The sequence below is a fragment of the Artibeus jamaicensis genome, unplaced genomic scaffold (genome assembly GCF_021234435.1).
Source record: "Artibeus jamaicensis isolate MK-2021 breed Jamaican fruit bat unplaced genomic scaffold, CSHL_Jam_final contig_391, whole genome shotgun sequence".
Lineage (NCBI taxonomy): Eukaryota > Metazoa > Chordata > Mammalia > Chiroptera > Phyllostomidae > Artibeus > Artibeus jamaicensis.
In genome coordinates, this window is record NW_026521814.1 from 7,294,258 (window position 1) to 7,309,844 (window position 15,587).

At 38.1% G+C, this 15,587-nt stretch overlaps 1 protein-coding gene across 2 annotated transcripts in view; it reads left to right on the top strand.

The window, feature by feature from the left end:
* The window catches only part of CERS6 (ceramide synthase 6), a 297,599-nt gene that overhangs the window by 234,008 nt on the left and 48,004 nt on the right, over positions 1–15,587 (top strand). For both annotated transcript variants that reach the window (XM_037140703.2, XM_037140704.2), the window contains exons 7-8: positions 6,991–7,119; positions 10,273–10,379. In XM_037140703.2, the coding sequence (XP_036996598.2) occupies positions 6,991–7,119; positions 10,273–10,379 (236 nt within the window). The remainder of the gene's footprint in view (positions 1–6,990; positions 7,120–10,272; positions 10,380–15,587) is intronic.

Below are 15,587 nucleotides of genomic sequence, written 5' to 3' on the forward strand. Positions count from 1 at the left end.
CTCCTCCTCTTTTTGACTGAACAGATGTTTCCCAAATAAATTACGCATTTTCATGTCTTTCCAAATTTTCCCATAAATATTTACCCTAAAGTGCATAGGCTGTACAGGAGAATAAAAGTGAATTTCAGTTATAGTTTTTGAAGAGGCTTGTTATTTGTAATACCTTTCTTTAAGTGGCACATTTAACCAGTTCTCTTTATAGTGAGCCAAAATTCAAGGCCACTTAAAAGTATAATAAACAGATAAATTGTGGGAGAGTACAGATACCCAAAAGTTTACATTTGCATACATTGAAGGCTATTCACATCAGGTGCTGGTAGGAGAAGAATATAATGTTCCTCAAATTACTTAATATCAGACAAGTCTAAACCCACTAATTTCTGCATAGGGAAAGTATATCCCCTAAATATACTTTCATTTCACTCATTGTCTCAAAACCTAGCTAGTTTTTTAGTCTCTTCTTTTTCTTTTTAAGAGAATATATATGTATGAATATATATGTATATTCTTTTTTTAAGAGAATTCATATGTGTGTGTGTGTGTGTGTGTGTGTGTGTGTATCCACGCTGTTAGTCAGGATTTTAGCTATCCATGCATAGACAAAGGTTGAGAGTCTATTATACTTTCATATTCCCTCAGTGGGAAAAGTACGTAACTATGATTACCCTTGGCATATGTGAGCTGTGCTGGAAATCATTCCCATGTCCATCCCTGCATTCACTCTGGAGAGGAGATGGAGCCTGAGCAGCTGGTCTCCCCTGCGCATTGCTAAGTCACACGCCGGAAGCCCGCCTCCTGCATGGCCGTGCTGCTCCCTGGCACTCTGGGTGTTCCACCTCAAGTTGTAAAAGCCCAAGTGAAGAGATAGCAAGACTGTCTCTTATTCACTTCTTAAAAAAAAAAAGCATCTTGCTCTGTTGAAGGTCATATACATTTCTGTGTACCTTGAAGGCTTCAGTAAGAAAACTATTCTTCAAAAAAAAAAAAAAAAGCTAATAGAAATGAGAGATTTCTATTATTGCTGCAGTTTTCATAAAACAAAATCAGCTTTAAATTATCAGCTGTTGTCTTTCTCTTTGATAGAGGGCTTGAAAACCTGTTAAATGAATAAAACGGTACAAATTAACTCATTTCTATTCATGAGTTAGATTATAAATGTACTAATTATATTTATTAATTTTATTAAATTAAATTCAGAAAGCTAATGCATGCCATTTGGATCTGAGAGAGAAGAGTCTTTTTCTTGCACTGCACTTTAGAAGTATTTTGTTTTCTTTGCTATTCATGCACATCCAAATCAGCTAGCACTTCTAACCTCGACCTTCCTATTTCTTTTTTTGAGAAGGTTCTTCAGTGTTTTTCCTTATTTCTTGCAAAGATTATTCCCAAGAGAAACTTAATAAAATTATTAGTATTTTATTGGATAAATGGGAACTTAACAAGTTTCTTGGTGTTTGTGCTACTTTGTTTTGTTTTTGAGGAATGAGTTCATTTTGCATTTTTGAAAACATGTACATGAAGATGGATTTCTGGTGCCTCCTGAAAACACAGTATTAATTCAAAGACTCTCTGCAGTCTGATTATTCCAAATGGAGTTTCATCATATTGAGCACCAAACACATTCTTATAGAATATGTCTTAATGAGAGGCTCATCCCTCTGGCTAATGTTTTCTTGTGCATAAATTTCCCCTGGAGACTTGAGTTAAGGATGCTGATTCTCATTCTAATAATTGGGGATGGAGGCCAAAAAGTTGGAATTTTACCACTTCCGATATTAGTATGGATGATCTATCTTCCTTGGATTCTTTCATTTCAGACCTAATGGATTTTGAATCAAGACCACATTTAATTTTCTATCTGTCTGTGAAAATTAAGATAAAAGAAGCCACTGGAATGAGGCTTCCAGATTGGGGTAAATATTAGGTGAGAATCATAAAAGGAGCCCTTAGAAAAAGCTATGAATATGTCCAAAAACAATGTGAAAGAAAGGTAGGGGGCTGGGGACACCACAAAAGTAGGTGGCCAGGACAGTCTGTTTTGAATAAGGGCTTTTGGAATCTGTCTTCAGTCTGAGAAACAGCAAAAATTCCCACTCCCTCTGTATAATTGCTGCTACTAAAAATGCAGTGGGACATTCTCAGCCTACAATGCCGAGGTCCCTGCAGCTGCGTGTGTGTCTGCACACACCCATCGCTCCAGCAGTAACACGCCTGAGGGTGGGTGTGTCCCGCCCTGCGCTGATGAAGTCCAAATTCACAATTTGTTTAAAAACTCTCATTTGGACCAGATTTAGTGTCTACTTAAAAAAATGTGTCAGGGTGAGATAACACATAAAGTAATTATCGTGTGGCTTTTATTTAAGGTATTTCATTGTGTATCATGATTTTCTGAAACAGAAATGTAAGGTAAAATTCAATATTCCTGCTTCTTTCATATCTGTACAGATATGACTGTCTAGTGAAAATCATTCATGTGCCATGGGCATAACTCTGAGTCCCTCAACAGTAAATATTTTCTAGGAGCAGAGGATTTGTATGTGCGGAAATGATCTTCCCAAACAAACTGAAAAATAAGGCTCTCATTTTTGGGAGGGTCCTTGATGCATCGACAGGCTTTGTGGTGTTTATGGACATTTATATCCGATGCAAATCAGGAAACTTAATTATAAAATAGTTCTAATCCTCCATAAGTGGATTGATTAAAATGTAAATTGTAATCGATGTATATTTATTCATTTTAAAATTAAATAGAGAAGAACTCTTGTTCTCTTTCAGTGAATCAAGAGCAAGCACTCAGGGCTGAACAATGGAAATGGGGGAAGCATTATTCTGGTTAGGTGCTCCGCTGGTTGCACTCTGAAGTTGGTGTAATGACCATGGGCAAATATAAACTCACTAAAATGTTGAGTGAAACGCTATGTTTTCATTCCATTATGTTCAAGAAATAATTTAACATATCAGTTGATAGGGTAGCTCCACTTTAACTGATTTGTTGTTTTGAAATAGCTATTGCTTGCTGGATAGTGGAACCTAATACGTTTTGTATAATAGCCTGGAGAGAACGATCTCGATTCCAGTGGGAAACACTATCAGAGCAATTTTTATTGACTGCCTCACGCATTTCGGTCTTGTCCAACTTAAATGATTTAGGAAAATCTTAGATGCTATCAAAACAAAATCAGGAAAAGTAGACAGATCTTGTAAATCGAGTTGATACATAATCACTCATTACACTCAGAGCATGCTCATCATCTCTCTCTGGTAGACAGCTGAGAACGGGGTGTGGACGTGCTTTTAGAGGGAGGCGCATAGTGGCGGGTCACCAGGTGACTGGAGTTTGCAAGACTCAGTGCTGAATTCTACTTCGGACAGATAGAACTAACTGATGCAAGACCGATGGTTCTTCCAACAATGATATTCACCATCAGTGCAGTACAGCCAAGTTAACTGAAAATAAGAGACATAGATGCACTTCATTGAAAAAATTATCTGACCTGATTTAGGCAACTACTGCAGCAGCTCTGCAAATAACACCATTTTGTTCATTCGTTTTGTTATAACAATGAGAGGCTATAGGAACCTAATTCTTCTTTATATCAGTTAGCCTGTGATGAAATTGGTTTCATTGTCCACTTCACTTAAAGTCACAGAACCTATCAACACACTTAAGTGAGGGCTTACTGGACTAGTAATAAATCAATATGCATGGTTATTCATAAATGTTTGGCACTTTCCAAGGCAGAAAAGTAAACTTGGGACATGTTCTCCAAAGTGTATACAGAACCCAAACATTGTGGGTTTTTCTTCAAACATACACATTTAACCTTACTTCATTATTTTCTCTTTTTTTTTGCTTTTTTAATTTTTTTAAATATATTTTATTGATTATGCCATTACAGTTGTTCTATTTCCCTCTTTCATTCCCCTCCACCCTGCACACCCCCTCCCCCACCACTCCCCCCTTTAGTTTATGACCACGTGTCTCAAGTTCTTTAGATTCTATATTTCCCATACTATTCTTGCCCTCCTCCCTATCTATTTTCTACCTACCATCTATGCTACTTATTTTCTGTACCTTTCCCCACTTCTCCTTCTCCCACTCCCCTGTTGCTAACCCTCCATGTGATCTTCATTTCTATGCTTCTGCTCCTGATCTAGCTGTCCTCTTAGTTTGCTTTTGTTTTAGGTGTAGTTCTTAATAACTGTGAGTTTGCTGTTCCTTCACTGTTCATCTTTTTTATCTTCTTTTTCTTAGGTAAGTCCCTTTAACATTTCATATAATAAGGGCTTGGTGATGATGAACTCCTTGAATTTGATCTTATCTGAGAAGCACTTTATCTGCCCTTCCATTCTAAATGAAAGCTTTGCTGAATAGAGCAATCTTGGATGTAGGTCTTTGGATTTCATGACTTGGAATACTTCTTTCCAGCCCCTTCTTGCCTGTAAGGTGTCTTTTGAGAAATCTGCTGACAGTCTGATGGGAACTCCTTTGTAGGTGACTGTCCCCTTAGCTCTTGCTGCTTCTAGGATTCTCTCCTTCATGTTAATCTTGGCTAATGTAATGATGATGTGCCTTGGTGTATTCCTTCTTGGGTCCAAGTTCTTTGGGACTCTCTGAGCTTCCTGGATTTCCCGGAAGTCTCCTTTATTATTTGTTCAAATAAGTTTTCCACTCATGGCTGTTCTTCTTCCCCTTCTGGTACCCCTATAATTCTGATGTTGGAACATTTAAAGATGTCTTGGAGGTTCCTAAGCCTCTCCTCCTTTTTTTGGATTCTCATTTCTTCATCCTTTTGTTTGGCCATTTTTTTCTTCCTTCTGGTCCACTTGATTGATTTGAGTCCCAGTTTCCTTTTCATTACTATTGGTTTCCTGTGCATTTCTTTTCATTTCAATTAGTTTAGCCTGCATATGTTCCTCTAATTTGTGACTAAACTCAACCAGTTCTGTGAGCATCCTGATCACCAGTGATTTGAACTGTGCATCTGAAAATTTGGCTATTTCTTCATCACTTAGATTTATTGGCTCTGGGGCTCTGAGTTGTTCTTGAGCCATGTTTTGATCTTTTTGCGCCTGTTACATATGAGGAGAGGAACCTTAGATGTTCACCAGGGCGGGGCTACCCAGGTCGCTGGTTTGTGATGCTGCATGTGGGAGCGGGGTCAGAGAGGGACAATAGCAGTCCTCTCTGCCACTTCCTGCTGCTGGGGCCTGCGTGGTCCGTCTCACTGCTAGATCCTTCACCAGTTAATCTGCGAGCCAATGTGTAACCGTGATCAGCCCTCAGCGTGTCCGCCCATTTCTCCACACCTGGGATCTGCCCACGGCTGCTGGCGTACCTGGGTCACACGCCCGGGTTTGTCCGGTGGATCTTTCCTGCCTGACCGGTCTGCTGCTGGCTCTGCCCCTCTTACTGGTTTGGCTGAAGGGTTCGTTGTTGTCAGACATCAGTATAGTTCAATTTTCTGTGGTTTGGCTGTGTTTTTGTTGCTAAAATTTGTTGTTTTTAAACTTGGTTGTGTGAGAAGGCACAGGGTTTCCACCTACGCCTCCATCTTGGCGGAAGTCCTCATTATTTTCTTTTAGAGCTTGACATTATAAAACATTAAAGAGACAATTTTAAGATGTCTGTATCATGGGAATTTAAACATTAAAAATATCCATAGCTTTGTAGGCTTGAGGTATAAAAATTAAAGTCAAATAATTGGAAATGTTTTCAGTATGGGAACTATACAATAAAATAAATGGCAAAAAAGACCTTATAGGAGCAATATGTTATTTCTTGTAGATTATCATTTTACTTTCAGTATCTAAACAAGGCCTGTTGTTTAAATGTTTTAAAACAATTTAAAAGTCATTGAAGTTGACCTTACAAACTTCAAACTGCGACATTCACCATTCCTGAAAAGAGGATGTGTGTGCACACTCTTGGTCTCTTTCCCTTTCTCTCTCAGCTTCATAATATGCTTTACATTTTGGCTAATGTTTTGGGTTTTTACACAAATGGTATAGGGCTTTAAGTAAATCGCCATTAGAGCCAATCCTGGCATATAAGACTCTGAGAAGTTCAAGTTTATTCTGAGAGAAATAAAGATTCAATGGGAGTAAAAATATCAGTAAAAGAGACTGCATTTCTTTTTAAAAATTTTTATTGAATTTATCGGGGATGACACTGGTTAATAAAATTACATAGGTTTCATGTATACATACAGTTCTATAATACATCATCTGTATATCGTAGTGTGTGTTCACCAACCCAAGTCAAGTCTCCTTCCATCACCATTTACTCACCGCCTTTCGCCTCTTTTAGAGAGACCGTGCTTCTAAGCAACAGAAATTCCGTATCACAAGAAATGGTGTCCAGATGGTCAGGAGATAAAACAGTATCTGAGAAAGATAATCTTTTCACATGGGCCAAGAAGTAGTTCCCTTGAAGTTAACCAAAATAAAGACAACCAGTGTTCCATTACTTTTGCTAAATTTATAATGACTATACACAGTTACTGGTTAAAATTTAGAGCTTGTTTGTGTAGGATTCATAGAAAAGCCAATATATTACTATTCTTGCTTTAATAGCCCAATGAGCATATTCCAGGAGATGGACACAGAAAGAGTCAGAGAAGTAGTCCAGCTGGACCTGCACTGCTGCCTGACAGGTTTTCCCCAAGTATATACTGATTTAAGCTGTGGCTTTCTTTGCTTAAAATCCTACAGTAATTTCTCCCATTGCATCAAATTCCTTGGGTTGGTACAAAACACCCTTTATGATCTGGCCTTAGCCCTGACTTTTATTGCATTCTCCATAATTACTGGTCTGCTGTGTATCTCTCCCATGATACGGTGAGCTTGCAGAGTGTCTTACTCACTCTAGTATCCCCAGTGTTAGGTGCATAGAGAGCCTCAAGAAAGTATTGGTGGAGCGGTTGAACACATCAATGGAAATGCTGTGGTACTGCTAAGCCCTGACATGGCTGTTTTTTCCTCCCCAAGGACTTTGGCATTATGTTCCTGCATCACCTGGTGTCTATTTTCCTAATTACCTTTTCATATGTCAACAATATGGCTCGAGTAGGGACCCTGGTTCTCTGTCTTCACGATTCAGCTGATGCTCTCCTGGAGGTAAAAACTTTTTTCATCTTTAAGAGTACAAAATCTAGAATTGAGGAAGGTCCACAGATTATCACTCCTTCTGTGTTGTGCTAATGGAGCTGGGGATAGTCGTGTATGCCTGTTTTGAAACTGCAGAGTATTTCTTTGTAGCTGAAATTGGTGGAAGTGAGACTTTAAATTAGTATATAAATTCTATATAAAAAATACTCATCATGTTAGTATTCTGTATTAATGAAATAAGGAATACCTTTATTATTCCACGCTAAAGAAATGAGTGCTTTACATTAGGAAAAGTATTACTTGAATACATTTTATTTCTGGTGTTATAAGTTTCACACTGATTTGTCCAAAAAGTGTATATAATTCAATTCAGTTGTTAATGGGAGTTGTACATGCTGATGAAATTGATTAGTAGTCATCGTTTTTATTGCCAATATACATATTATCTACTTTTTTACAATGAAAGTATACAAATTCCAAATTATATAAAAATTGTTTTCTATACATATAAATAAAAGGTATCTGAGGATACACTGGTTGCACTTGGAATAACTTTGCAAACCTCCATCATTTAGAATTATTAAAGTAGGGTAAAAAGAAAAATGCTTCTAGTGTCTTTCTTTTTTTTGTTTTGGTGTCTTTCAAAAGATAAAATCCTCAGCAAAATTTTGATGTAGTATTTACTCTTAATTACACACTATAATGTTATATAATTAAATAAAAGTTTACTTCACATTAAACTAAGAAATTTATGTAACTTGTCAAAAATAAACTTATCGGAGTAAAAATCCATTCAGAAATGGGTCTTAGAATCTGTATTCTGATTTTTTATTCCTGCTGGCCCACAGTCTGCCCCTTTGAAGCATCTACTGTCACTGTGGATACAGAATAAAGGTGCCCTCAAATAATGATCGGTCACTGAAATAAAAGCCAAGATTTCCCATACCATGAAACTGAATCTTTTATAAAAACTGTCAAGGTGTGATGTATGTATAGCATTTTTATTTTTTAAAATATTTTATTTATAATAATTTTTAGAGAGGGGAGTGGAGGGAAACGTCAGTGTGTGGTTGCCTCTCGAGCGCCCCCTACTGGGAGACCCAGCCTGCAATGCAGTCATGTACTCTGACTGGGAATCAAACCAGAGACCCTTTGGTTCACAATCCAGCACTCAATCCACTGAGCCACACCAGCTGGGGCTATGTAGCATTTTTTTTAAACTTGGTCCATGTAAGTTTATGAAACAGACAAAATAGTCCTAATGGGCTAGGATATGTCAGATGATAGCTCAGCACTATGATTTTTAAGTGCTTCATGGTAGGTTCTATTCCACATTTTTTTAAAGGAGAAATATAATCAGTATAAGGGCAACACCCTGAAAGTCAGTTACCATTTGATTAAATCCTAAGCATGCTTCAAAGTAGAAATTTATACAGTACTCTACAGTCTTGAAATCAGTCCTGTACAATCTGCCAATGCCAGTCTCTGGCAAAATGGCTGGCATAATGCTCAGCAGAGCCACAAGTCTGAAAACATTGGTTGAATCATCACGTACCATTTCAATCCAGAAAAGAAAAACAATCCAGAAATTCCAGCCATGTGGCTAAAAGCAAACGTTGTTCATTACCTGGATCCTTTTTTGGTATTATAAAGTATCTCCTGATAATATCCAAATAATAAGGTATGTTGACTGTCAGCTCTTCAAAGTAGAAGCTCTGGCTTAGACATTTCCAAAAAAATGATGCTTAATGCTTTTTTTATTAAATACTGGTGAATGAATATAAAAAACAATTACATGGCTGCTTAGCCAGAAGGAGGGAAAAGATGCTTTTTCTCAGTGTAATGTGTGGTGTCATGCCCAAAGTATTCATGATATTAAAAAACTTCCACTCAGTTGATTGATACTTCCCCTTAGGAATGAGTTCTCTTATAGCTTTGTGTTTTACTTAAAGCTGTTAAGTTATAACTTCTATGGACAACAGTCTTTCCAAGTTGACTCAGCTAATTCAACTTTCTATTAAGTAGAACATAATGTTATGAATTCAGAAGGCATCTTCAATTTGTCACCCTGTGGGGAAGGTGCTTGTGAATTCTTGGTGAAAATGTAAAAAACAGGCGACCAATCAAAATGATGTTTTCAGTGTCACTTGTTTTGCCTTAGAATCATTTGCAAATAGATGGTAAAGAAAGGGATGTGATTTCTTCCCTAGATTAATTTATAGTATAAAAAGTAGTCCCTTAATCCCAGCAGGTGTGGCTCAGTGGATTGAGTGCTGGCCTACGAACCAGAGTGTCGCTGGTTTGATTCCCAGTCAGGGCACATGCCTGGGTTGTAGGCCAGGTCCCCAGTGTGGGGCATGTGAGAGGCAGCCACACACTGATGTTAATCTCTCTCTCTTTCTCTTTCCCTTCCCCTCTATCTGGAAAAAAAAGTTTAAAAAAAATTAAATTATATTTTTTAAAAAGTAGTCACTTAAATCACTACCAGAAATATTACAGTACTTCTTACAGACGCTTGCAACACTAGTGACTTTCATCTAGAATATGGCCCATTCATGTAACATTGAAAATTTTACCTAAATGGAGTCATTGAAAAGCCATGATCCTGACACATTCTTCAGTTCTAAATTTATGTGAATAGGTCAAAAACTATCTCCCCAGAATATTCCTTATGCCTATTTAAAGAAAACCTATAATTCTAAGTAGAAAGAAGAAAAAATACAGAAAGGCTTCATATATTCTATATAAATTCTGTTGTCTTAGTGTTTAGAATTCATTAAAGGTTTAAAGGATTATATAACATGTTCTGTTTTGACCTGTTGTATTAAATTCCTGTTTTGGTATGGTCGGCTTGCTAATATCATCTATAATGCAAGAATTTTCTTATTTTTCTATTTTCCTGAAATCACGCATATAATTGCATTTTTCAGGTTGCTGAATATTTTATTAAATCTGTGACAGTCAATAGTTCTACTTATGGCTAATGCTGCATTTCACTGGACTTATGGGTAATTTATGAATACTGATGCATGGCATTTCAAAGTAGCAGGAAGTTTTATGCATCTAATAAGTTATAAATTATAGGAGACTCATGCATATTCAAAGAAGCTTTTTATTTTTCAGTTTAACTAAATTAATATGTCATATTCTTTCCTTTTATAGGCTGCCAAAATGGCAAATTATGCCAAGTTTCAGAAAATTTGTGATCTCCTATTTGTTATGTTTGCCATGGTTTTTATCACCACACGACTGGGTATATATCCTCTCTGGTGAGTACGCCAGTGTTCTTTCCGATGGAGCCTCCCCTTCCAGATAGCCTTTGTGAGTCATTTTCCTTTTGAATTTTGCTCCAAATTCTTAGTAAGTGGTTTAACGAAAGTGAGGGAGTAACACTGTAATAACTACATACGGTGTCAGAAGGGGTTCTAGACTTAACTGGTTTATAATTTGAGGGCCATAAATGTTTAATCACTATGTTGTACCCCTGTAACTAATGTAATATTGCACATCACTGTAATTGAAAATAATTATTTCAATTAATAATTAAATAAATTACATCATTTTGTGGGGAAAAAGCGAGGAAGGGACTCAAGAAACAGCTTGGCTTCTTCTTCCAGAAGAGGATCGCACTCTTTACTAATATTTCCCCCAGGACAGTTAGAGGAGATGTGGCTATGTAGGTTCTGAAGCCACAGAAAGCTGTCTTCCATTTCTGGATCCAGCCTAGAATATGATTCAAAAAGCTTAGCCATGAAAATTGGAATCAATAAAGGAAATACAGCGTCGCAAACAGCTATTTATCAGAGATGTTCCTGTACCAGGGGTTGTCAAAGGGTTGTCCCCAGACTGGGAGCAACAGCATCACCCAACTCACTGGGCCCCAACCCAGACTGACCGATCACAGACTCTGAAGAAGAGACCTGGCAATCTGTGTTTCCAAAGCCTTTCTGCTGATCCCACTGGGCACTGAAGTTTGAGGACCACTCTCCTCTATAACTCCACTCGTCAGCTGCATTTATAGCTAATGCAGATGGAAGGAATGACCTAAAAAGAATCCCTAAAACTCTCTGTGGCCCCTGAGTGTCTGGGTGTGTTTGTTTCATTGAGAACCAAGTAAACAATATGACAGATTTTGATGGAATTTGATAATCCTTTAGAAAATAGGTCCACTGTCACTAATGGATTTGGGGGAGTCTATTACTTGAACTAGAAAAAAAAAGATCCCTTCACATCACTTAAAGTCTACCATTGATAGCAGAGCTTTATTTCCATTTTGAGAAATTGATTTCAGTGGAAAATTAAAGCAGTGGAAATGAGAGACCACTGAGAAATGAAGGGATGCAGTAAGACCTTACTTTTCAGCCCCATAGGAAAATAAAGCTGGGGATTTTAAGTGAGTAACATCTATCACTGGGGTTCCATACACAAATTAACCTCACACATACACACACACATGTGTGTGCACACACAGCTTCTCCTTGTGACTTGCAGCCCTTTTGGTCACACTTGGTGTGAGAATCATTTCCCAGCAGCAGCACTGCATGGAGCCAGCAGGCATTTATAACACCTCATTGTAGTTGTATATGGTTGTAATGAGGAAACACTGAAGTAATTTTGAGTATAATTTGTGACTATTTCAGGATTGGGGAATCTTCCAAGATTATTAGCAGAACTAGGGATAAGAATTTAAGTAAAAGAAATTCAAGCAAAATCCAGGAATTGTATCTCAAAAGAATACTAGGAAGCTTTTCCTGCTTTCTATTTCTGAGAACCTGAGTTTTAAAGGAATAAGCTTCACTCTCAAGTATTTCGATTTATTCATTTTCCTTTAAGGGTTGAATTAAAATTGAGATATACCTCTTCTCCTTCCCAGTAGTTAATGTATAAAAAAAATTCTTCAGGTGTATACATTAATGAGTTACCTAGAATATAGACCTCAAAATATAGACAGTATGTAATACTACTAATGAAATACTGTATGAGTATGTCTGGTATTGTGGCATAAAGTAGCTCCTTAGGAAAATCCTCATAATCAAGTGCAAAACCAGAGCTCATGCTGCATCGCTGTAGGGCTTCTGCTACCATGCCCCGCAGCGCAGGCAGTTCGAAAGACAGCCTGAGAAGAGAAATATTTTATTGTTTGTAATGCGAGAAATGACTTATATTCCTGCCACCTTTGTAGTTGTGCACCCGGGTGTAGCTGGCCACCTGTAGTTTTTAGATGTGTCTGTAAGTCATGTTAGTGCCTGGATGACATTTGTTTTCACCCTGTTTCAATGACTAGAGTGTAATGGCTATTGTTAGTATTTAAAATTATAATGTGAATGACAACAACAAATAGTGTTTCAAATATTTTCGTTAATACTGTGAAATTGTTCAAAAGTTCCTTTTAGGTGGGAGAAATCTTAGAATTGGGAGGGACTCTGTGGGTTACCGGCTGCACATTCTTCTCCCACTCCCTCTTCCCAGATTAGGAATCTTTCTGTCAATTTCCTGGTCAGAAGTATTGCTTTATAAGTCAAAGGAGAAATAGTTTCTTATTGCGAAACAGAAACCTGGGTCCTTCTAACTTCTAAGCTAGAGTAGTTCTAACTCTGCTTTAGAACCCCCGAAAATTGTATGAAAACATGTATGTGTGTAATGTTTTTCCTGGGAGTGGCTGGCCCATGGCTTTATCAGATTCTCAAAGAGATCTGGGACCTCTACCCTCCTTAAAAACGTGCCATTGGAAAAGAGATTCAGTATATGCTACCAGTTCTAATTGAAAAGTCTTAAGAATGTGAAGATTTCTAGTTTATCATTTGTAAGCTTTCCCTTCATCTGAAAGCTTCTTTAATCCCTTCCTTTGTTCCTGCTTGCTGTCCTCCTTTGTTTCCCAGCATTCCTCTTGCCATGAGGTCCCAAATGCGGACTGGCTGGCACGGATATGAGAGAACTCAGAACAAGCTGCATTCCTACATTTCTCCTGATGCAGCTTGACACCCCACTGGCTTTCCACAGCTTTCACTCCGTGCGGGCATGACCCATAAACATCTGAGCCACCACCAGACTTGGTCTGCCTCCTCCTAAACTTCATGGTTGTGCGTTTTTATTTCTAATTATGATTTATTTGTATACTTTATTATACCACTACATTTCTTCCTGTTAGATTCATCACGCTGTTTTCAGATACTGTGTTCTCATAGCCCCTAATAATAGGGTCTTCTGAACTACTATGATTCCTCCACCTTTATGCTACCCACCTGTGTGCGGTCCTGCTTCCCTCAACCCGCTGCAGAAGAAGTTGCTGTGCAGGAACCCCTAAAACACGCCTGAAGGATTTCCTCATGCTGACCTCAGTTTCTCAAACACCAGTCTTTCTTTATGATTCCTTTACTTATAAGAGTCTTAAAACTGCTGATATCATGCCTGCTGTTTCTCCACATTTTAAATGTGTAACAAAAGACTTATGAAAGGTCAAAGATCTGATGAAAGTCAAGATTTACTCTGTTTAAGACATCCTCTGCACATGTAGAGGCAGGGTGAAAAAATATGAGTCCCATCTGGCATCACTTGATTTTAGGAGAGCTTGTTAGCTCCCAGCTCTTTATGTCTGAGTACTCACCCTGTGTGTTTGATCATCCGTCCACAATGCTGAGCCTGCCAGTCTACAGCTTCTGCTCTTTGCCTTTTCCACATTGTGTAGGTGTGGACTGCTAACCTTCCAATAAACTACCATTTTTGATGTATGCAGTGAATTTATTGGGCATTTGCAGTGTGACCAGTACTGGGTGGGATGCTAAAAGTTCAGGTAGACAATAGGGCTTTTCTCAGAGCTTGTGCAGTTGAATCCCTCCAGGTACCTTCAGTATTCTGGTTTATAATTTGAGGGCCTAGAGATTCTTAGTTTTTTTGTGGCCATATATTGGAGATAAAATGTGTAAATGGAGCCTTAATATTACATGGTTTGGTTGAGGTACACTAAGGAGTTCTACCCGCTGATAAACCCTTACAGATGGAGCTTGTGTGTGACGCATTCACTGGTGACTGGAGAGAAAGTGGGGGACGTAGATTGGACTTCAGTTCTAACAGGCATTTTATCTCATTTCTCCTTCAAATATTTGTGCTTCTGCTGGAGGAAGGCAGCAGTTGTCCCTTCTACTTCCTTTAGTTTCCAGTCCAGTCACTTTGGAATCGCCGGCCATCCTGTCCATGTTTCTCCTGACTATGTTCCCGTGTGAGAGCCATCAGAATTTTTGTAATTCATGGTTTCAGTAACCCTTGGTTCATTCTCTGCTGTGTCTCTGGTCCACTTGTGCCTTTGCTGCACAAAGGCAGCAGCATACACGCGAGCAGCCCTTTCAGAACCGTGCACTGCCCGGACTTCTGTTTTGGTTTCAGGATAGCCTTCTAGAACAGCAGTGCTCAGTAAGAATATCACTCAGGCTTCATAGTAATATTACATTTTCTAGTAGCCACATTAAAAAGTAATAATTAAAGTGTGACATGCATTTAAATGTTTTATTTAACTCAGTATATTCAAAATAATATCATTTAACATGTAATTCATACTAAAAACGGACACACTTGTATTCTTTTATTAAATACTGAATCTTAAAAATTGGGTAGGTGTTTCACATGACTGCATCTATTCAAAGGTCTATGTAGTTTGGCCCTTACATTGTGGTTGGACAGTCAGTGATTTGCTCCTTTTTGATAGTAAGCCCATCCCGTCATTGTAAACTATTACCGTTCTCACTGATCTGTGGCTGTTTATCGTCGACTCCATCCATGTGTAAGCGCTATGCCCCTAACTTCCATGTTTTATGAAACTGTGGTTCCAATTGGCATAGAGTAGATTGTGCTCAATCTCATTATAGCATCTGTCACAATGCCTTGCTCCCAATGGCTACTCAATAATATTTGTAGTGCGAGTTAGGTACTCTTTATTCTAAATGGCCTCACATCAGTCTTCCTAGTTGAGCTCCTTAAATCATTGGGAAGTAAACAGGTGCAGTTTCTCCCATATTTAACAGAAAAAAAAAAAAAACCATTTAGTCAATGATTAACTAGTCTCTCTGGACGCTGGTCTCCCGATAGCAGTTCAATTCAGCAAGTACTTACTAAGTTCCCGTTGTTCTCCCTACAGTATAATATTGTCATCTTTAAGAGGTAAGCCATAAAGCTAGTAATAAATATAGTTTTTGATAGTTGTTACATAAAAAAAGAGTCATTTTAAAATAATTGTCCTAATCATTCTGCCCCAGCCAAAACATTGTATCATCAGTATCATCTCTCAGTCATCCATTAGAGTCTGGTAACAACAAAAAAGCAAAATCCACAAAGATCTTGAACGTGAAGTAGCTCAGTGCAGTCAGTAGAAAAGGGAAGTGCTTTGAGTCATGGGTCTCCCCTCACTGCGTGTCTAAAGACCAGGTGTTTAACTTCTCTGCATCTGCGCCCTCATCAGAAAAGTGAGAATAATAGCAGCTGTCCCA